The 23,647-nt window shown below is 41.5% G+C and overlaps 2 protein-coding genes across 10 annotated transcripts in view; both read left to right on the top strand.

Annotated features, from left to right (window-relative positions):
• Positions 1–409: 409 nt before the first annotated feature.
• Positions 410–17,687, top strand: LOC123761896 (lactosylceramide 4-alpha-galactosyltransferase). Of its 4 annotated transcripts, XM_045748103.2 has the most exons (8): positions 410–793; positions 933–1,071; positions 1,118–1,237; positions 1,377–1,568; positions 3,765–3,937; positions 4,297–4,542; positions 13,394–13,480; positions 16,957–17,684. In XM_045748103.2, exons 3-8 carry the CDS (start codon positions 1,136–1,138, stop codon positions 17,153–17,155), a joined length of 999 nt encoding a protein of 332 aa, XP_045604059.1. In that variant the 5' UTR covers positions 410–793; positions 933–1,071; positions 1,118–1,135; the 3' UTR covers positions 17,156–17,684. The 4 variants fall into 4 exon arrangements, with proteins under 4 accessions (XP_045604059.1, XP_069156338.1, XP_045604062.1 ...); XM_069300237.1 differs by having other exon boundaries at positions 1,035–1,237; XM_045748106.2 differs by having other exon boundaries at positions 933–1,237; positions 4,297–4,528; positions 16,957–17,140.
• Positions 17,688–20,407: 2,720 nt separating this feature from the next.
• in (protein inturned) overlaps positions 20,408–23,647 on the top strand; it is a 41,620-nt gene continuing 38,380 nt past the window's right edge. For 3 of the 6 annotated variants that reach the window (XM_045748088.2, XM_045748075.2, XM_045748068.2), the window contains exons 1-2: positions 20,412–20,471; positions 23,345–23,494. In XM_045748088.2, coding sequence (XP_045604044.1) covers positions 23,428–23,494 — 67 coding nt within the window. In that variant the 5' untranslated portion in view covers positions 20,412–20,471; positions 23,345–23,427. Of the gene's footprint in view, positions 20,472–23,344; positions 23,495–23,647 lie in introns of all 6 variants that reach the window. The other 3 variants (XM_069300218.1, XM_069300207.1, XM_045748083.2) reach the window with 2 other exon arrangements.

Genomic DNA, 23,647 nt, shown 5'->3' with positions numbered 1-23,647 from the left:
GCCGAGGATATGATGAAGGTGAAGAACCTCACTCATGGGCCAATAGGCTCATTGGGTGTGGCAGTATATTGGATGCTGTGTCGTGTTCTTGAGAACAGAGTGTAACTTGGTGTTAGCATGGCTTGCTTGATGCATAATGCCTCCCCCAATTTCCAGTCTTCTATTGTCGCTGTTTCTGTCGATTGTGAAGCTTAGTGAGGAGTGACAATAACGTGGCTAAAGTAAAATGACTTGAGAATGGTCCAGGAAGGACCGAAACGTCGTCGTCCCTTCACCTTCTAGTGTGTGGTCTGGTCAACTTAGTGAGGAGTATATGGGCGAAGCAGAGTGGAGGCCTGTAGTTCTCTTATCGTTATCTTACTTTATCACGAGAACCGACAAGATTACGAGATAAGGAATATGTAGGTGAACGCGCCGTTAGTCGGTGAGCAGACGCCACTATGGCGTCTCCGCGTCTCTGTAACGTTTGTGACGTGTTAATGGTGGTAAACTAGTGCTAAGATGGTGCTGATCTAGTTTTGAACAGGTTCTAAACTGGTGCGGAACTGGTAGCGAAGTTGTGCTAATGTGGTCAGTTGGTTTTTTGTTCATGAAAGTGGGCTAAAAGTGGCGTCATGTCTTCGAAATTGTGATTCAAACCTCGAATGGTTTAATGTGTGATGGAATGTAACTTGGTGAATCTGAAGAACGTGCAGCTCGCAAGGGGTCAGCATCTGAAGACGCGGCCTGTCCTCAAGGCATGCTCGCCACAGCTGCGCTATTCACCCACAAACAAACACTCGCTAATTTAAATGTAATGCATATTAAAAATCAATATTTTTTTTCATATATAAAGCAATGAAATATATTATCATTTATCTTATAGCTCGAACTAGGTCAGGCTAGATTTGGTGTAGTGACACGATGGGCAATAATTATCTGTGTATTTGCAGTACGTGGGAGAGGTATTTGTACCACGAACGATTCGAATTTGGAAAGTGAGCGTAGCACTGTTCGTGAATAGTTCGAACGTCACTAAGTGTGAGTCATCACAGGGCGTACACCAGAGGCAGCAGAGGGCGTACACCAGAGGCAGCAGAGGGCGTACACCAGAGGCAGCAGAGGGCGTACACCAGAGGCAGCAGCGTACGTCAGCATGAGGATCAAAAGAGGCAGTGTGGTGTTAATGGCAGTCTTGTACGCCCTGGGGACCTGCACAATGTGGCTCATCTACACCATGAGCCCTCGTGAACTAATAGTCAGTGAATACATTTAATTCACCTAACTTTCCAAGATGCTAAAGTGACACATGTATATAGTATTATATATATAGGGGTCATTGCCCCCTCCACCTATGCCTCTATCACAGAAGTAATCTCCCGCACCTTCTTCCCCAGCCGGAGCCGTCGTCGGGCGCGGGGTTCGAGGTGGTCACGGTGAGGCTAGAAGTCGGGGAGCCGGAGGAGGAGGGCGTGCTGCTCCTGGAGGGGTACGGCCAGCCTCACCTCACCTACAGGATGTGGTGCACGGTGGAGGCCGCTGCTCTCAGACACCCTGACCTTCCCGTCACCCTCTTCATGACCTCCCCCGTGGGTAGTGGCCAGGGAAGGGGGGGAATGGGGAATAGGGTTTACTGTCTCTCTTGAAAAGTGGATTTTCGGGAATTAGGTTTTTGTTGTTAAATGTCCGGGAAATTGTAACTAAGTTATTCTTATCATTTATAAGTTATCATTGTTGTTGTTGTTGTTTAAGATTCGCTACTTGGAACAAAATGTTGCAAGTAGCACGGGCTATGGTGAGCCCGTTGTGGACTTATCTGGCACAGGAACGGGGGCTGTCAAGTTATCATTTATCGGTGTTGTTCTTAAATAAGAATACGACAGACGTTCGCCTCTCTTATGTTTTATTATAGTTTAAACTTCTGTAATGTTTTATAACAGTATAAATCATTCCATAATATATTCTCCAGCTGTTAGGTATTACAGCGCCCTTGTTCACCTCTGTCAGGGCGTTTCGGATGTTTTTGTGTTTCCGATTCATTGTCCTGAGGTTCCGGGTTCGATCCCCCGGTGGAGGCAGAGACAAATGGGCAAAATGTTTCTTTCACCCCTGATGCCCCTGTTACCTAGCAGTAAATAGATACCTGGGAGTTAGACAGCTGCTTCCTGGGGTGTGTGTAACAAAAAGGAGGCCTGGTCGAGGACCGGGCCGAGGGGACACTAAGCCCCGAAATCATCTCAAGATAACCTCGGGATATAATGACTCAATATCCGGTTGGAATAATACTAACTCGGATACCTGACTTTTTCACACATTATTTCTCCGGGTCGGGGACAGGAAGCCGGTACTTTGTCTTATACAGATCCACCCCCATCTCCCTTGCCAACTACTGACCTTCACTAGGATGCAACCCACAACAGTTGCATTAACTCACTATAGTACCTATTTTAGTGGTGGGTGAACTGGCGTATTTGGTGAAAAGAAACTTGCCCAACTGCTTCTGTCTTGCCTGGTAAATGAACATGAGTTCCTCGATTAAGAGCCGATGATGTGGACTATTGTGTTATCAACTGCACCAATAATAGTTTTATCGGTCTTTATATATATATATATATATATATATATATATATATATATATATATATATAATATATATAATATATAATATATAATATGGAAGGAGTACCACCTCTGGCTGGACGAAGGGGGACCCATAGCCTCAGAGGAAACCACACATAACGCATTAGAGGGAATGTTTAGGTCCCCCCTCCAATACAGTTTGTGTGGTTTTCTCCTATAACCCCCTTCCTTTTGTGTTTTGTTGTGCTTTATTTTATATTTAAAAGTTACAAGACGTATATTGGTTAATACAATACGTGTTTAATGGTTATGGATCTCTTGGAGCTCCTCCGCTTCCGGACAGAAACCGAGGATACAACAGGCGTTTCCCCTCTGTATCGCCACACTGATTCGCTGAAATAAGAAACTGGCAGCTCTTGGGTCTCTGGTTAAATCAGTGAACCTGGAACCCAATACTTTGGGAAATTCCAAGGTGCTCCTTCCCCAGGGGGCCATGCGTCTCAGACGCTATGGGAACAAAGGTGTTTTGATCTCCCAGTCGCCTGTTATATATAAACATTCTCAATGCAGACGAGGAGTCACAATAACGTGGCTGAAATATATTGACCAATGAACAAATTCACAAGGACCGTGACGAGGATTCAGTCGATAAGGAATAATACTAACTCTAGTGTTAGCTAACTAATAATACTAGCGTCTGATATGCTCTCGGACGTAGGTTCAAATCCTCGTCACGGCCCTTGTGGATTTGTTCATTTGATGTATCACGCAATTGTGATTTCTGTGTGTAATGTTGACCAAACCACACACTAGAAAGTAAAGGGACGACGACGTTTTCGGGAAACGTTTTCCGACGACGTTTTCGTGAAATCTTTGGACGACGTTTTCGTGAACAGACAATCGACTTGAGACTGGTCCAGGACGGACCGAAACGTCGTCGTCCCTTTACTTTCTAGCGTGTGGTATGGTCAACATTCTCATTCTAAGGCAATCAAATTTCACAAATCAAACAACCTTATTCATAAACAGTAGTACATCTGTAATTTGGGAAAGTTTACATAAAAAAGTACAGTACATAAATTACATAGGAGTGTCACCACGGGAGCATAGCAAGTAGCCATTGTCATTCTCACACTCAGAACCCTAATTGATAACAACCCCTACAAATCGTTTCTATAGGCTAAACAGGCGTTTCTCCTGCTCAGGTAATTAGACAGAGCCCACTTCTTCTTGATTTAACAACCCGGTTCTCCAATCTGCGAATCTTCCACCTGAACCTGACCCAGGCGTTCCACGGATCGCGGCTCGAAGGCTGGTACACGCGAAGAAAATGGGAGGACAGCCAGTGGCCGCTATCTCACCTCACCGATGGTATCAGGTGTGTGTGTGTGCGTGTGCGTGTGCGTGTGTGTGTGTGTGTGTGTGTGTGTGTGTGTGTGTGTGTGTGTGTGTGTGTGTGTGTGTGTGTGTATTCACCTAGTTTTACTCACCTAGCTGTGCTTAAGGGGGAATTAAGCGTTGGCTCTTTGGTCCCGCCTCTCAACTGTCAGTCAACTGACAGTTGACACACACACACACAACCTGGCGGGGTAGGCGGGGCTCAAGAGCTAAATAGCTCGACTCAACGGAAACACATAGTAAATACACACACACACACATCGCCAGCCAGAATATCCATGTTCTATATTCTCCCTGTGTCAACATAAGTTCCAGGAACTTGCTTTTCCCTGGCGACAGGTGGCTGTTGTTGTGGAAGTACGGGGGAGTGTACCTGGACCTGGACGCCCTGGTGCTGCGCTCCCTGGCCCACCTCCCCAACTGCGCCGCGCGGGAGTCGGAGCGGTACGTGGCCGCCGGGGTGCTCAAGTTCACGCGCGCCCACCCGCTCCTGCGCGCTTGTCTCAACCACTTCGCCAGGCACTTCAACGGTCACGTGTGGGGCGCCAATGGTCCGGAGCTGTTAACTCAGGTGCTAATTGACAGGTTAGCTTCTTAACACTTTTTTTAGAGGGGGGGGGGGAACAAGTTTTTTGTAATGGGAATGTCTGGAAGAGTCTCAGTCCGCTCTCCCCATATTTGCTTCATGGTAAGTATATATACGTATGTGTGTATATATATATATATATATATATATATATATATATATATATATATATATATATATATATATATATATATATATATATATATATATATATATATGTCGTACCTAGTAGCCAGAACGCACTTCTCGGCCTACTATGTAAGGCCCGATTTGCCTAATAAGCCAAGTTTTCCTGAATTAATATATTTTCTCTATTTTTTTTCTTATGAAATGATAAAGGTACCCATTTCATTATGTATGAGGTCAATATTTTTTTATTGGAGTTAAAATTAACGTAGATATATGACCGAACCTAACCAACCCTACCTAACCTAACCTAACCTATCTTTATAGGTTAGGTTAGGTTAGGTAGCCGAAAAAATTAGGTTAGGTTAGGTTAGGTAGGTTAGGTAGTCGTAAAATAAATAATTCATGAAAACTTGGCTTATTAGGCAAATCGGGCCTTGCATAGTAGGCTGAGAAGTGCGTTCTGGCTACTAGGTACGACATATATATATATAGCTATCCCTTTGAGATGTATTTTCTTGTCTCAATAAACGTACTTGAACAGACCCATGTTCTCGTTCAGTAGGTCGGTGCCGGCTTGCTCCCGAAGCCTAGGGAGGCCACAGATATATATATATATATATATATATATATATATATGTCGTACCTAATAGCCAGAATGCACTTCTCAGCCTAATATGCAAGGCCCAATTTGCCTAATAAGCCAAGTTTTCATGAATTAATTGCTTTTAGACTACCTAACCTAACCTAACCTAACGTTTTCGGCTACCTAACCTAACCTAACCTATAAAGATAGGTTAGGTTAGGTTAGGTAGGGTTGGTTAGGTTCGGGCATATATCTACGTTAATTTTAACTCGAATAAAAAAAATTGACCTCATACATAATGAAATGGGTACCTTTATCATTTCATAAGAAAAAAATAGAGAAAATATATTAATTCAGGAAAACTTGGCTTATTAGGCAAATCGGGCCTTGCATAGTAGGCTGAGAAGTACGTTCTGGCTACTAGGTACGACATATATATATATATATATATATATATATATATATATATATATATATATATATATAAACAAATTGTAGGATAGATCGAGAGAGAACATAAATCTTTTGTCTTTACCGTGGGACTTTATGTATAAAAGTCAGCTGGCAATTTCATTTTCCCGCCCATGAAACTGTCATCTATAGCGAAGGAGAGGCTGTGAAGCGGTGCTTCTTGCCACGTTATTACCACAACGTACAGATGTGGCGGGTCCCAGCCTACCCTGGCGTCATCAGCTGTTCTTAATTAATCACGTACCTTATCGGCTGAATTTAGGTTAACGATGCCAACCAATAGCAGTCCATAGCTTCATAGTTGTAACATTAATGGTGTTTCCTTCCCTTTGAATCTTTAACGATTCTCAATTCTTTCATTCATCCAGTTGTTAACGAACTTTCCCGTTTTTGGCAGTAATTGTTGATATACAAAAAAAATATTTAGGGTGTATAAACTCAACTGTTTCTTCTAATCAAAATTTTCCCCCAAAAATTATTATTTAAAGATAGAATAGTCAGAAATGTAATTAAACGTATCCTGTATCTCTAAATTTGAAAGCAGATATAACCAATAACACGATTCTGACAAAGCACTCAAAAAAACAGGCATGTTCCATCGTATTCCCAAATTGAATGGTGATTTTTTTGGTGTTCGCTAATGCGTAAAAGTGATGATAATTGGTGTCCTGGGCAGGGGAGGGTGACATGCCATTTGGTATGTGTGTTTCAGCTCTGGGCTGCCCCTAACAGGGAGAGAATTCCACCTCCATATCGTAAAATGTTTGACAATGCATGCAAAAAAAGCCTCATAATTCGAGGGCTTTTATGGCTCTTCGCCTACAGTCATGTCCACGAATATTCTGGTCGACACATATGTCTGCCGTTGGGGAAAAATATTGTTGAATAATGACCAGTGTTTACTAAAATGTGTAATGTCTGTACTCTATTGTTATTGGAATGTGTTCGTACTGGAATGTGTCGTCGCTGGAATGCGTTCTGTTCTTGCTAGATAGAGTTGGTCTCATTAGAATGTTTCGGCAACGGAATGTGTCTGAAAGGTAATTAATCTTCGTTGGTATCTGCGTCCACCTGATAATGTTTTCATTGGAATCTCTCCTCACCGAAATGTCCTCCTATATGTCATAATTTTAATGTGTCCTAGAGTGGAATATCTCCTCGCTGAAATACATCCTCACTATAATATGTCCTCATTATAATATGTAGTAAAGTGGAATATCTCCACACTAGAATACCTCCTCTAGTATCACTGAAGTGATTACATTTCATGACGTGCGACTTTATGTTTAATTCTGAAAATCCTCTATCTTGCCCTGATGAAGGCGAATTGAGCCGAAAACGCCTTTAGCATTCTCTATTATTCACATGTGGTTTTTCCGCAAATATATATATCTGTCAAAGGACAGGAGGATGGCATGCAAGACACGGCGAGGTTCATGAAATTATTAAGAGAAGCCTTACCACAGCCGGTTGTCCAGCAGAGAGGTCCCGTTGGCCCCGTTACCGAATACCCCACAACTCTGATAAGCCTGTCGGTCGCCCAAACGGGATCACGGTGAACAACTTGAAGAATGGTAGACAGTTGGTGTGGGACTACACTTGCGTTTCAACTTTAACCAACACCTATGTTGACTTCAGTGCTGCACAGGCAGGAGGTGCTGCCAATCACCGGGAAGCAGCCAAGCCGCATAAATACAGAGATCTTGATCACCACTACAATTTTGTCCCCATTGCCTCAGAGACACTTGGTGCCTGGGGTAAAAGTGTTGCTAGTTTTTTAAGGAGCTGGGTTCCAAGCTAATTGAAACAACTAGAGACCCTAGAGTCGTCAGTTCCTCTTTCAGCGCCTTAGTGTGGCGATCCAGATAGGAAATGCTCACTGCATCCATGGTTCCTGCCCGCCATCTGTGGAGCTGGAGAAACTCTACAACCTGTGACAAGTAGCCTTGTACCCTACGTATGAATGTATAAAGGGTACCATCTCTGGTTGTGTTTGTAGGCCCCTCGGCCTCTAAGAAGAGGATATGCAGTACCCGGCAAATGGGAACCCCATAAGGTTCCCATTTGCGCTGGCACATATTACCTTCTCCTACCACCCCCCTTATATTTTGTAATTGTTTATTTTATTTCAACTTTATTACAAAAACCGAGTTGCAAACTTTGTTATATACACTGTACAAAGTTGTTTATTACAGGCTGTTGAGTTCCTCCAGTTCCTTCCGTGGTGCAGTAACCCTGAATATAGTGTGTGTTTTCCCTTTGTAGTGACACGCTGAGGCACTGGAAAATGAAGCTGACAGCTCTAGGGTCTCTTGTTGTTTCGATTAGCTTAGACCCCAGATCCTTTTCCACGCCAACTGTCGACCGTTCTTCCAGGGGTTCACTACTATCCCGTCTGGGCGACCAGCAGGCTCGTCAGAGTTGCGGGGCATTAGGTAACGAGGTTCTCTCTCTGCTGGACAACCAGCAGTGGTAAGTGTCTTCTTAATGATGGTCATTAACTTCATCATGTCTTGCATGCCATCCTCCTGTGCTTTGGCAGAGCAGGCCATGACGTCCCAACCCGTTCTCGCACTTTCGTATAGTCAATATTGACTTATTAAATACGTGCATATGTGACATACTAAACATACTAGTTTACTTTGAAAAGCTTCATAGAAAACACCGACTTTACCGAACCTTCTCAGTATGTTAAGATAAGCATCTTAGTGCTTCGTAATTACAATTATTACTTAACCTATTATAGGTACAGGTTAAGTAATAATTGTAATTACGAAGCAATAAGTTGCTTATCTTATCATACTAAGAAGGTTAGGTAAGGTCGGTGTTTTCTATGAAGCTTTTCAAGGTAAACTAGTATGTTTAGTATGTCACATTTGCACGTATTTAATAAGTCAATATTGACTATACGAAAGTACGAGAACGGGTTGGACGTCCGTACCTGTCAGCTATTGCCTCCCCACAAATACACATATGTGGATGGTATGAATTGTTGAAGCAGGACAGAGAACCATTGCAATTCAGAGAACCTGCGGTGTGAGATGCATGCAAGTGGCTGAGATTGAGGCTGCTAATAGGAAATCACCCATATGGGGAGCAGCTATGACTCTGAAGTGAGCAATGTCACATGTTGTTGTTGTTGCAGCCTTTTAGGCACGCTGTACACGCTGTTTAGGCCCTCGGTCTACAATGGGGCCATCCCAGCTGGATTACTTGTGAGCTTTAGATGGTGGTGGTTAGAGTGCCAAGGCTGTGAGGGAGAGAGAGAGAGCCCCCTAGTGGTTCAGTCTATATAACTGGGGTCGTGTAACATTTCTCTCTCTCTCTCTCTCTCTCTCTCTCTCTCTGTCTGTCTCTCTGTCTCTCTCTCTGTCTCTCTCTCTCTCTCTCTCTCTCTCTCTCTCTCTCTCTCTCTCTCTCTCTCTCTCTCTCTCTCTCTCTCTCTCTCTCTCTCTCTCTCTCTCTCTCTCTCTCTCTCTCTCTCTCTCTCTGTGCTTATTTTTTATTGGAAATAAAAATGTTCATAGAAAGAAAAAAATAGCTCCAAGACGTAAATTTTTATTTTCCATCTAATAGCCGAACCGATATTGGCAGAAGTCAGGAGATAGAGAAAAATGGGAGCTCAATCTATATGATAATTTGAGAGTAGTGGGCTTGTACTTACCTAGTTGTGCTTGCGGAGGTTGAGCTTTGGCTCTTTGGTCCCGCCTCTCGACTGCCAATCAACAGGAGGGAGAGAGAGAGACAGACAGACAGACAGCTTTCCTAGTTTGATCTCCGTTGCTATTCTCAGATAGAAAAACAATTCAACATTTCAGTGGAACTCCCAGAGGCCATTGACGTCGCTACAGCGGTGATTTTTAAGGTGTCTGAATATTTGCTGGAGTTAAGTACTCTTATCTTAAATTACCAACGATTCTGAAAGTCGTGTTCAGTGACACAAAAATATGGACACAGATAAAAACATAACAAAAAGAGACAGAATGAGTGAGTGAGAGGAAGGGAGGGAGACAGAGAGTCAGAATGAGTCCAAAGAGAAACATTCTCCTCTGACTACAGAGGAGGAATTATACTATTCTAGTCGTTAACGTGCAAATAAATGCATTTATCACACAGAGCAAAGGCATCATGTTCGGTTGTTATGCAAGGATTCGACTTCATATTTACTTAAGCACACACACACACACACACAGAAAGACAGAGAGAGAGAGAAAGACAGAGAGAGAGAGAAAGACAGAGAGAGAGAAAGACAGATTGAGAGAGAAAGACAGAGAGAGAGAGAGACAGAGAGAGAGACAGACAGAGAGAGAGACAGACAGAGAGAGAGACAGACAGAGAGAGAGACAGACAGAGAGAGAGAGAGAGACCTACACACACACACACACACCATTGCATGTACTTGGACATTCGTGTATAAGCTAACCATTTTTTAAGGTACTTTGACATTACTCTAATATTTTGTGAGGATGAGTAGACAGTGAATAATATTCAGCAATGAAACAAAAGGAGAGAGCATAGCCCCCACTTACCACCATACCCAGTGAACCAGAAACACTTACCACCATACCCAGTGAACCAGAAACACTTACCACCATACCCAGTGAACCAAAAACACTTACCACCATACCCAGTGAACCAGAAACACTTACCACCATACCCAGTGAACCAGAAACACTTACCACCATACCCAGTGAACCAGAAACACTTACCACCATACCCAGTGAACCAGAAACACTTACCACCATACCAAGTGTACCAGAAACACTTACCACCATACCCAGTGAACCAGAAACACTTACCACCATACCCAGTGAACCAAAAACACTTACCAACATACCCAGTGAACTAGAAACACTTACCACCATACCCAGTGAACCAGAAACACTTACCACCATACCCAGTGAACCAGAAACACTTACCACCATACCCAGTGAACCAGAAACACTTCCCACCATACCCAGTGAACCAGAAACACTTCCCACCATACCCAGTGAACCAGAAACACTTACCACCATACCCAGTGAACCAGAAACACTTACCACCATACCCAGTGAACCAGAAACACTTACCACCATACCCAGTGAACCAGAAACACTTACCACCATTCCCAGTGAACCAGAAACACTTCCCACCATACCCAGTGAACCAGAAACACTTACCACCATACCCAGTGAGCCAGAAACACTTACCACCACACCCAGTGAACCAGAAACACTTCCCACCATACCCAGTGAACCAGAAACACTTACCACCATACCCCAGTGAACCAGAAACACTTACCACCATACCCAGTGTACCAGAAACACTTACCACCATACCCAGTGAACCAGAAACACTTACCACCATACCCAGTGAGCCAGAAACACTTACCACCTTACCCAGTGAGCCAGAAACACTTACCAACATACCCAGTGAGCCAGAAACACTTACCACCATACCCAGTGAGCCAGAAACACTTACCACCATACCCAGTGAACCAGAAACACTTACCACCATACCCAGTGAACCAGAAACACTTACCACTATACCCAGTGAACCAGAAACACTTACCACCATACCCAGTGAACCAGAAACACTTACCACTATACCCAGTGAACCAGAAACACTTACCATACCCAGTGAACCAGAAACACTTACCACCATACCCCAGTGAACCAGAAACACTTACCACCATACCCAGTGAACCAGAAACACTTACCAACATACCCAGTGTACCAGAAACACTTACCAACATACCCAGTGAACCAGACACGAGTGTAACAATTATACAAACATATTTGTAATTCCCTCAAATCAGTTTATATAAACACTTTAATACCTCCAACCGTAGAAATTTCTAATAGAGCAGTTAATGTACTACGTTAATAGTACAGTGCCGAACAATTGACAAATTACGTCACATAATGGTTGATTAACAGGACAAAGGAGCAGACATCTGCTCTCTGCTTGTTTTCCCTCTTCAATCACCCCCTGACCTCGTCCACTCCCTACAGCAGACTCCTCGCGGCCGAGCGGACGCTGTTCGGCATTCGCAGTCTGCGGAGCCATTTCGATTCCCGGACGAGACAGAAACAAACGGAGAAGAGTTTCTTTCAGCTGGAGAAAGTTGAAGGAGTAATGTAAGAATAACGGTAAGCAAATGCGAGGAGACTGTCCCATAGACTTAAGAGGACACTATGTACTGGAACATCAACAAGTATTCTGTCTACACAAGAGACAGGAAGGTCAGACGTAGGAGGAACTATGAAAAGTATTCTAATAGAGCAGTTAATCATCACAATCGACTTGAGAATGGTCCAGGACGGACCGAAACGTCGTCGTCCCTTCACCTTCTAGTGTGTGGTCTGGTCAATATGAAAAGTATTCACTGAGAGTTCCAGGAAGTTTTTCAAAGAGGAACCTGACCAACCCTGACCAAGAATTAAAAAGGAGCACAGAACGAAGATGAGGCAGCTCTGTGGACCACAAAGCATGTCTCTCCTTTTGTGGGCCGGTGCAGGGGGTCATGTCTTCTCCCACAATACCTGGGAGAAGGCATGACGCCTCAGACCACTGTATGACAAAGGCACACACATACAATATAACCCTGGCCGCGAATGCCAACCCTGGCCAATATCTTGATGACCACCAGGAGCTTGGACAAAGGCGCCCTCTGAATGCTATATAGAATTTCTGTTATACCCAGCTAGTCTCCAGGTCGCACATATGTTACGACCCATATGGAGCGCTTACGCTGCTCCAGCAGGGAAGCCTCGTCTGAAAAAAAAATGACCTTTATGCTTATAATGATGTCTCCCCTTTTTATTGCAACTACTGACCTCCCCTAGTATGCAACCCCTCAACGGTTACTTAACTCCCGGGAGTACCTATTTACTGCTAAGTGAACAGAGGGTATTACGTGAAATGAAACATGCAAGTCCCGCCCGAGAATTGAGACAATAATGGCGGTCCCGCCTTTGCTGTTGTGCCCGAAAATCAAGCCTTGTGATTGTCAGTCGAGAACGAAGCCAACTGTGCAGCGACATGAAGATCTCTCCATATCGTCCGTGGTGTGTTCTGGCCACGGACATGACGAAGGAAGCGGAAGGTATGACAAACGACGTCATAACGGACATGGGAATGTCCGAATGTTTGCATGTTCAAACTGAGATTTAAAACCGTTTTTTTTCCGTTGTTCACACGCCATCAGTAATGAAGTAGGTTGACGTGTATTACCTTGTACAGGGAGCGGAGTTACCTTATGGGTACATGGCTCAAGGGCCCAGGGTATAGTACTGTTGGCTTCGTTCTCGAGTTACAATCGGGAATCCCAGGTTCGATTCCCGGGCAGAATGGAAATGGTTGGGCGCGTTTCCTTTCACCTTAACGCCTTTGGTCGCCTAGTAGTAAATAGGTACCAAGGAGTTAGGGAGCTGGTGTGGGATTGCATCCCAATGAAACAATTGAACACGATTAGGTATCAATTCGGAACCATAAACACAACGCTAAATGCTATGGCCGTCACACAGCTCTGTCTCTGTTTGTCTGTCTGTCTGTCTGTCTGTCTGTCTGTCTGTCTGTCTGTCTGTCTGTCTGTCTGTCTGTCTGTCTGTCTGTCTGTCTGTCTGTCTGTCTGTCTCTTTCTCTCTCTCTCTCTAGCACAGACTGACAGTAGAACTCTTCAACAGGTGTGGACTGGAGCTTCCCTCAGGCCGTCTTCCAAGGTGTCCGGATATCACCATCCTTCCCCCACGAGCCTTCTACCCCGTGGCTTGGTGAGTCTGGCTCAGCTCCTGGGCTCTGGTGGGTAAGGCAGGTCCTTCGCTAAGTCAGTTTCCATCCTCCACCTGGCTAACTGTGACTCTTATATCAAGTGTTTTCTTTGGAATAATTTAACTGTGAGGGGTTGTATATCTTTTCCTAGTGGTCGCGCTCTGTAATAGATTATTCTCTCAACTTTGTCTCTGTGTCTCTCGCTTTTAGTGACTGATGTGTTGTATACGACCCCTCCTTGTACGACCTCTTGTACGACCCCTCCTAGTACGACCCCTCCTTGTACGGCCCCCTCCTAGTACGACCCCTCTTTGTACGACCCCTCCTCGTCGCCAGCCATCGTATATAATAATTTGGTTCTTGTGTGTACGTCATGAATTAGTCCATTATCCAACTGGGCCAGAAAACCTAGTCGTATCTGATGGATAATTTATCCCTCACGGATCCGGTGAGTGCGGTCTTGCTTTGTCGGGTCGTCTCTGGGTCTCTTCTTCTGGAGACCACGTCACAATGGCTCCCATTTAAGCTGGTATGATCTTGAGTCAGACACAGTGGCACCATTTAAAGCTAGTGAGCTCTGGCACTATCCTCTTGGAGACCTGGGGCCAGATTCACGAAACAGATACGCAAGCACTTACGAACGTGTACATCTTTTTTTTAAATCTTTGGCGGCTTTGTTTACAATTATTAAACTGTTAATGAGTTCCGAAGCACCAGGAGGCTGTTTATAACAATAACAACAGTTGATTGGGAAGTTTTCATGCTTGTAAACTGTTTAGTAAATGTAACCAAAGCCGTCAAAGACTGAGGAAAGATGTACACGTTCGTAAGTGCTTGCGTAACTTCATTGTTATTCTACCCCCCCCCCCTGAGGCACTGTCAGGCGTCATTTTATTTCTTATTGTTCAGTAACCTCATTACGTCCAGCTGTGTGAGTGTAGTCATCTAGTTGTGCTTGCGGGGGGTTGAGCTTCGATTCTTTGGTCCCGCCTCGCAACTTTCAGTCATCTGGTGTACAGATTCCTGAGCCTATTGGGCTCATATCTACATTTTAAGCTGTGTATGGAGTCAGCCTCCACCACATCACTGCCTAATGCATTCCATCTGTTAACTACTCTGACACTGTACAAAATTATTTCTAATGTCCCTGTGCTAATTTGGGCACTACGTTCCCACCTGTGTCCCCTTGTTCGTGTTCCACCCGTGCTAAATAATTTGGAAATTGTCAATTCCTCTGATAATTTTGTATGTGGTTATCATATCTCCCCTTACTCTTCTGTCTCCCAGGGACGTGAGGTTTAGTTCCCGTAGCCTTTCCTCGTAACTTTTACCTCTCAGTTCTGGTGTAAGTACTCACCTAGCTGGGCTTGCGGGGGTTGAGCTTTGGCTCTTTGGTCCCGCCTCCCAACCGTCAATCAACTGGTGTAGAGATTCCTGAGCCTACTGGGTCCTATCATGATTTGAAACTGTGTATGGAGTCTGCCTCCACCACATCACTTCCCAATGCATTCCATTAGTATGTATGTTATGATTAAGATGAAGTATATATATATGTGTGTGTGTGTGTATTCACTATTTGTGTCTGAAGAATCGAGCTATTAACTCTTTTATCCCGCCTTTCTAACCAATTTATTTTTCATCTTTTACATGCACTGCATATATATATATATATATATATATATATATATATATATATATATATATATATATATATATATATATATATATATATATATATATATATATATATATATATATATATATATATATATATATATATATATATATATATATATATATATATATATATATTAGCAGATGTCTAACCCCAGGTACCTATTTACTGCTAGGTGAATAGGGGCATCAGGGCGAAAGAAACTCTATCCTTTTGTTTCTGCCCCCGCCGGGGAATCGAACCCGGACCGTAGGACTACGACCCCCCCAGATCCACCCAAGCGCTATCCACTTAGCCGCGAGGCCCTGTGTGTGTGTGTGTGTGTGTGTGTGTGTGTGTGTGTGTGTGTGTGTGTGTGTGTGTGTGTGTGTGTGTGTGTGTGTGTGTAAGAAAATGAATTATACATTTATATAAATCCCTCACAATATTTAACCACACGCATCAGCCCCATCCATTATGACGTACCTAGACACACCTAGAATTAAGTTCTCCAAATATGATACAACTTTAATTAAAATGGTGGGATGTCTGTACCTCTCACCGCGCCCCGCACCACATCAAAGCGCGCGTGTGTGTTTATATAAGCTGGGGGAATCACTCTCCGATTGAAAATGTAAACATTCAATTAACGCTTTCATTTCCATTCTAAGAAATTAACTAACCAGCATATGAACAAGAGGTCAGACGCTGACCCTGATTCCACATAACACAGTCCCTTTATGACGATCCCAACATGGCAATCGCAGCCTAACAAAATCCTGACAATCCTCTTTTTTTAATCTTTTCTCCGCGATCCTTTTTAAATAATTTTTAAGAGTTAATTTTAAGTCGAGTGATATCATGTTGAAGCAAGCCATTGTGAGATAAGTTGGATCAAGTTTATGATAATCAAGTTAGGGTTAGGTCAAGTTGAGCCATATTAGGTCATTCGGTTACGTTAGGTTAAGGTGAATTTAACAGAGTCAAATTGCTATGTTGGATTGGGTGAAATTAGGTTAGATTAGATCAGGTTAATTTATGCTTGGTCTAGTTCGTTCTAGATAAATTCTATGGAGAACTTCTCCCCACCCCCCACCGGGGGTGATTTTCCCTAATCTAAGGGAAATCTAAGGGGAGAATATTTTAATATTCCAAGGGGGGGGGGGGTTTAAGGAGAAAAGGTCAATTAGTTGAATTATTCTCTAAATTATTTTTCCGTCATAATTTTTGTTCATACATTGGAGAAGTATAATTTATTAAAATCAAACTTATGTAAATGTAGGAAAACATCAATATAGATTTTCATTTTAAATTTTCTGACGAAAGCAGAGAAACATTACTATAGATTTTCAACTTAAATTTTCTGACAAAAAAGCGGGGAGCCGGTCGGCCGGGCGGACAGCACACTGGACTTGTGATCCTGTGGTCCTGGGTTCGATCCCGGGAGTCGGCGAGAAACAATGGGCAGAATTTCTTTCACCCTATGCCCCTGTTACCTAGCAGTAAAATAGGTACCTGGGTGTTAGTCAGCTGTCACAGGCTGCTTCCTGGGGGTGGAGGCCTGGTCGAGGACCGGGCCGCGGGGACACTAAAGCCCCGAAATCATCTCAAGATAACTTCTCAAGAAGGTATACCAGGTGATTGGTCAAAATGATTTTCTGTGGTGCACTTAATAACCCTTCTGCAGTCGCTATGCATTACACCACCCACTTCAATATGACACATTCTTCCCCAACCCCCGTCAACCCCTACTCACGCCCATCCAATTCTCCCATACTAACCCATTCTCTTCCACCCGTTCATGTCACCTCCTTCCTCTACCAGGTGGGATTGGCGGCGATATGTCCAGGACGACCCCGACCTGGCGAATGAACTACTAAACGACCCCCAGGTATACACTCTCCATACCTGGAACTTCCACACCCGCTACGCCCGCGTGCTGCTAGAATCTCAGCAACCCTACGCCCTCGCGGCGCTCGCCAGCTGCCCGGTCACCGCCGCCCACGCCGGCTTGCGCATGTGAGCAAGGAAAGAATTCCAACGAGGGAACACATCTCGATCGCGATGCGCTTGTCTGTGTGTATATATGGGTCTGTGGGGGCCCATATACGTAGCAAACTTCTGTTTATAACCAGCCAGACTCATGCGTATTATGTGTGGCTATAACCACTTTAAACCATCCGTCGATGCCATGTAGATCTTATGCTATCCGGTAATTTGTTGTATAGGTCAACAAATCCTGTTTCCAAACCAGAATCGTCAAGTAATTAGACAACCTACTACGAAACCTGCACATCTTTCAACAATCGTGGCGGCTTTGTTTACATTCATTAAGGAGTGTAGCAACTACATTAGAAATTATGCGGCAGCAACTGAGACGTTCCATGAATGTTGCGTACTACAAATATTTCCCACGAAGTCCACTTCCTACAAACATCAAGCATTTTCCCAGCAACCAATCAGCGATTAGCGAGAAGCTTTGCTCTTCATAGATGACTGGATTTTTTTGTGAACAGCTTTGTTAGGCAGAGCTATATATTTGTTATATATATATATATATATATATATATATATATATATATATATATATATATATATATATATATATATATATATATATATATATATATATATATATATATATATATATATAATGAATATATATATATAAATATGTTGAGATTGTACAGATTGTGAAATGTACAATCTTTCTAAGATTGTACATTGTGGAATGGTGGATGATTTAATCTCATAGAAATCTCTCCGCGAGTTTGCTGATATGTGAGATTAGGTTTACTGGTAAACTTTATATTTGCATATTGTATCATGTTCTGTATATTTTTTAAAAATAAATTATTTTCATATATTATTATTATTATCTATACCTGTAAGATATCCAAAATTTGCAGTTTCTCCAAAATTGGAAGCTAGACGCTTGGGGCTAGCCTCATTCAAATTCTGCATTTTGTGCCCGAAACGCTATGCGTGTTAGTGGCTTTACAAGAATGTAAGAACACCAATGTTATGTACTCTCACAACCCAAATGTACCTTCTTGTATATAAATAAATAAATTGACATTGAATGGTCTGGGGTATGAGATGAACACAGGCTGGTCAGGGTCGCCATAATTCAAAAGAGAACAGCATGCCAGTATCACATTCAGACCCCTACGACGATTCTTGGCATTGCCTGCCGGCTACACAGCTAAATATATTGAAAACAAACACTTCACAAAATAAGTTCTTATAGTAATAAACACCATTGCAGGCGATGAGTCACAATAACGTGGCTAAATTATGCTGACCAGACCACACACTAGAAGGTGTGGTCAATCTTGTGTTTGTCACAATCAATCAAGTGTGATTGATTGTGACAATCGACTTGAGAATGGTCCAGGACGGACCGAAACGTCGTCGTCCCTTCAGGTACCTTCTAGTGTGTGGTCTGGTCAAAATAAACACCATTATTCACTGGTCTTGGTAAAACTATAAACAAAAATTATGCTATCCATAATTTGCCAGTACTTGAATAAAACAATTGATCATCCCTCAGCTTCAAAGGTTCGTCAAGTCACGCTCCTTTCGTAGAGTAAATGGGGTAACTATTCTATTTTTTTAGTATTTCACACATCTAAGCTCTTCTTACTGGCCAGCACCAACACATCAATTGTTGACAATTATATTTTTTTATAAGAGAGAGAGAGAGAGCAACAGAGAGAGGGAGAGAGAGAGACAGAGAAGTAGAGAGCAGTCAGACAGTAGATAGATGGATGTATGGATGGATGGATAGATGGAATGACAGATGGATATATTGATGGAATGACAGATGGATAGATCGATATAATGACAGATGGATAGATTGATGGAATGACAGATGGATAGATTGATATAATGACAGATGGATAGATTGATGGAATATCAGATGGATATATTGATGGAATGACAGATGGATAGATCGATATAATGACAGATGGATATATTGATGGAATGACAGATGGATATATTGATGGAATGACAGATGGATAGATTGATGGAATGACAGATGGATAGATTGATGGAATGACAGATGGATAGATTGATGGATAGGTAACTAGATAGATTGTTTGTGTACTAGTGCTCCAGGTTTGTTTGCTAAGGCTCTATGTTTATATGTTTGCTAGAAATCCGGGTTTCTTTTTTTGTATATAGTTCAATTGTTTGTTATGGGTCAATAGTTGGTGTCTAGGGTAAGTGGAGGATTTTAGGTAGGGCTAATGAGATTTTTGTTTGGTCGAGCTAGGAATGGAGCTTGGTTGAGCTCTGGGACTGTTTAGCTTTGTGGGGGTTGGATGAGATGTATACCTGCTAGGCTTAAGGTTAGACAACTGGTCGGGGTCTGGTTACACAACTGGTCGAGCTTCGGTTACACAACTGGTCGGGCTCCGGTTAAATAACTGGTCGGGCTCCGGGGGTGTCACTTAGGCTGTGGGTTGTGAATGGTCAGGCTTCGGTTCGTGCATGGTTGTGCTTCAGCGGTTGTTTGTGTACTAGTGCTCCAGGTTTGTTTGCTAAGGCTCTATAATAAATAATAAATAAATAAATGTTTATTCAGGTAAAATACATACAAGAGGTTATACAAAAATTGATAGATTTATAGATAGAGCTAGTACATACAATGCCTAAATCCACTATTACGCAAAGCGTTTCGGGCAGGAAAAACATTAAAGACTAAAACTTAATACTAATTGAGATTAAAGTATAAAATGTGTTGAGAACAAATAAAAATAAAAATAAAAAAGAGGGGAACATGGCAGAAAAAGCAGCACAAATACAATTAGGTCGACAAACAGCGTTGTTTAAAAAAAACAGACATGGGTTGACAATATAGGGGTAAGGTAGGTCACAGGGAATTTATTAGGTAGTGCTTAGTTTTTATCTTAAACTGGTTGAGAGAGGTACAGTCTTTAACATGATTTTGAAGGTCATTCCACATTCTGGGTCCCTTGATTTGTATAGCTCCGTTTATATGTGTGAACTATGTTTATATGTTTGCTAGAAATCCGGGTTTCTTTTTTTGTATGTATGTGTGTGTGTGTGTGTGCAGAAATAATATGAATAAAACAATTAACATCGTGTAGTGTACTCTGTATATCAAAATATATTACTTTGAAACCCGTATCAGTCACTCAACAAAAAATTGGGCTACTGTTATTACAAATTCGCTACTTTTTGACCGTCAGCTCGCTACTTTCAGCAATTTGTATCTGGCAACCCTGGTATAAGACATCTGCGACGGTGCATTCTAAGTTGGGCTGGCCGAACTATGGATATGTTTACAAACATTGTAGATGTAAACAAAAGTGGGGTTTGCCTTCCAAATTTTAGTGTTTATTGTCTTCAGGAGCTAATATATTTAGTTCCTTGACTGGTCGAGGAGGTCAATAGGGGGGTGTTCTACAGTGTTATATGTTACAGTCAAGATAAGGAGGCTAAAATGTTAATTTACTGCTCGAATGTGTTGCTTGTGATTTGTTCAAATCAAAGTCGAATTACCTGAGTTTACCTGAGAGCTACTAACACTAGTGGACAGGAAGCCGTCGGCTTGTCGAAGGTCTCCCCATTTGCCTTTCCTTAAGGCGATTACTTAAGCTCAAATTAAATATATAGTTTAAATTTTATAGGTAATCTTAGTGGAATTAAAAAAAAATATATATATATATATATAAAGTGAAGCCCAGAATACTATGTATGTTATTGTGGCTTCTCAAAAATATAAATTAATTTAATATCTAAAATGTCTAATAGATTATCTGCACCATATTGACCATATTGTAAATAATAAACATAATAAATCAATTATGTGTGAGGACATTCGATTTGTGGATTCTGAAATGTATACTAATCCTGAACTAGGCATACATAAATTTGATCAGCCTCTTTTTGCGGTTTAACTAACTTCTTCTTAATTTATTTTCTGGGCTCAAACACTCTTAGGTTCAGTTAGGTTTAGTTACATTAGGGTATGAATGCATTAACTGAAGAATATGTTGGAGTGAGTGTAAGATGGGATGAGAGTGATATGCAGTTTATTAACTGTATATGCTCTATACAGTCATCATATCTTCAGCCACGTTATTGTGATTCGTCTTCTGCACGTATGTATGCTGTAGTTTGTAAAGAGAATTGTATAGGAAAATATTAGGATCTAGGTGTTCTGCAGTCAACGAAAAAATTGTGTGGAAAAGCTACACAATGGTGGGAAAGTTGTGGCATTGACTGATACAAGTGTTAAAAGAGTGTAATAAGTGCGTGTGGGTATGCAGGGTGTAAATGGTGGGGGGGGGGGGTGGTTTCATGGTGGGTACATTGTTTTGAAGCAGAATTTGTTTGTCACATACAGTACTTTCTTTGAGCATATATTTGCTTAGAGGCAAGGGGAAGGGTATGAAATGGAGCATTAGAGTTTGATTGAATTTCTTTTATAAGAAGATGTCAAAGTAGAAGATTTCAAAGGATATGTCAAAGTAGATGTCAACATAGACAGGGAAAAATGAATCTTATGAATACAGTACATTAAAGAAAAGAAGGGCTATAATATAAATGGAATAGCTGCATATATGTTGAGATATAGGTGTGAGGTGATAGTGGACATAATATTAAATGTCAAATGTCATGGCAAAAGAGTGAGGTTCCAAATAATATGAATATGGCTATTGTGGTAGTAGAGGAGACCCTGATAAGTATCTAGGGATGTATTCAGGGTATAAATTGAGAGTAAGAGAGATGACAGAATGAAGGCTAGGGAAGGAACATGGTAGGTTTAGGAATGGGATCAGCTGAATATTGAGAATTGAGAATTGTTGAGAATTGAGAATATTGAGAATTCAGAATATGAGAATTGTTATTGAAAAGTTTTAGCAAGGCAGATAATGTTATATGCTGTCTTTTCTATACAAATTTTATCGACTACATATTAATCATGAAGTACAGTATTGTGATAGAATTAAAAGATCTGTTGGATGGAATGGAGTGTATTAATAGTAGTAAAATTTGTTAAATTTTTATGTTAATTTGTATTTTTTACTTAAATATACAAGAGTTCTTACATTATTGTAAAGGCACTAGCACACATAGCGTTTCGAGTAGGTTCTTACTCTTTATAAAAATAGCCAAGCATGTGTGAGAGTTGGGGGGAATATTAGGAGAGGTTTTAGATGTTGAGATAAGATGGGAGTTATATAAATGGATTGGTTACTTGGGACAGTTTTGTGATGGAGATGAATGTTATTGACATGCTTGTTTGTAAATGATACTATCCTATTTACTGAGAGTAAGGAGGAATTGTAGTAGTTTTGTAGGTTTGATAATGTGTGTAAGAAAAGAAAGTTTGAATGTCACTGTTGGAAAAGTGAGGAAATGGAATATTGTGGATTTTGTAGTTCCTATAGTGGCAAGACATATTGAGTAGATCTGTAGGATAAAAATGATGGAAAAGATACTTGAAGAGGTACAGTAATAAGTTTTAGATATCTTACGGCAGTTGTAAATGAAAATGGAAGTATTAAAAGAAAAATGAGAGAGATACAGTACAGTTGTAGATGTGTTAGTAGTATAGTATAATGACAAGGAGAAATGTTAGTACAGTATGAGAGTTAAGAATGGACTCAGAGATACTATAGTACTCTCATCCCAGACATGGAAGTGCGACTTTGGTATTGAAAAAGGCAGAGTGCTCAAGATTCCAAGCATTGGAAATAAGTTTTTTGATATTAAATCAGTTGGTGTAAGAATGTGGGATGGGCATAGCAATGAGAAACTGTATGAAAAATGTGGTATGAATAAAAAGTGTATCGGAGTGAAATATTAAGGTGTGAAGTTGGTCAAGCACAGTATTTTTAAGTGGTATAGACATGTTTGTAAAATGCTTGAAAATAATTTAACAAGCAGGGTGTACAATGATGAAATAAAGGGACATTATGGTAGAGGCACATGACCAGCATCTTGGAAGAATAAAATATGGATCAATACATGAAAGAAGAGTGTTTGAAAAAGTGAAAGGTTTGTGTGGTGATGGAGCCTCCCAGATGAATTTCTGTTGTGATGATGCCTCCTATTGGGAAGCTTTCGGGAGAAACTAAGACAACGAGACTACAGATAGATATCTGTAGTAACATTCTTAAGTTTCATCTTTTTTTCAATTTTATGCTATACTAATATTATTTAAAATTTTTAGGGGTTGCTGATATTCAGTGAACAATTGTCAAGTACAGATTATTGATGATTGTAAGCTAGGTGTTTCTGCAATGGAACCAGCAAATGATTTTGACTCAAACAGTGAGAGTTATTCTGCATCATCAAGGCAGTCAGAAGAGTCTTCATATGAGTAAGTGTCTGAATACTATGCCTTGTGCCTTTGATATGTCTTTAGCTATTTGAATGTGTCAAAATTCTGTAAATGGTACAGTATATTATTTGTAATTTTCTTGCATATCATAAAATCAGAGGTGAATTCAAGCCTTCATCTACATAGTACTAT

The sequence above is a fragment of the Procambarus clarkii genome, chromosome 5, assembly GCF_040958095.1.
Source record: "Procambarus clarkii isolate CNS0578487 chromosome 5, FALCON_Pclarkii_2.0, whole genome shotgun sequence".
NCBI lineage: Eukaryota > Metazoa > Arthropoda > Malacostraca > Decapoda > Cambaridae > Procambarus > Procambarus clarkii.
This window is presented reverse-complemented; position numbering and strand designations above follow the sequence as displayed.

Bases quoted from the DNA above. Each gene is read 5' to 3' on its own strand.
- LOC123761896 (XM_069300237.1), top strand. From the start codon at position 1,136: ATGAGGATCAAAAGAGGCAGTGTGGTGTTAATGGCAGTCTTGTACGCC. The intron at 1,569-3,764 runs GTGGGTAGTGGC...TCTCCTGCTCAG, and splicing joins CCCTCTTCATGACCTCCCCC to GTAATTAGACAGAGCCCACT. The intron at 4,543-13,393 runs GTTAGCTTCTTA...ACTCTTCAACAG, and splicing joins ACTCAGGTGCTAATTGACAG to GTGTGGACTGGAGCTTCCCT.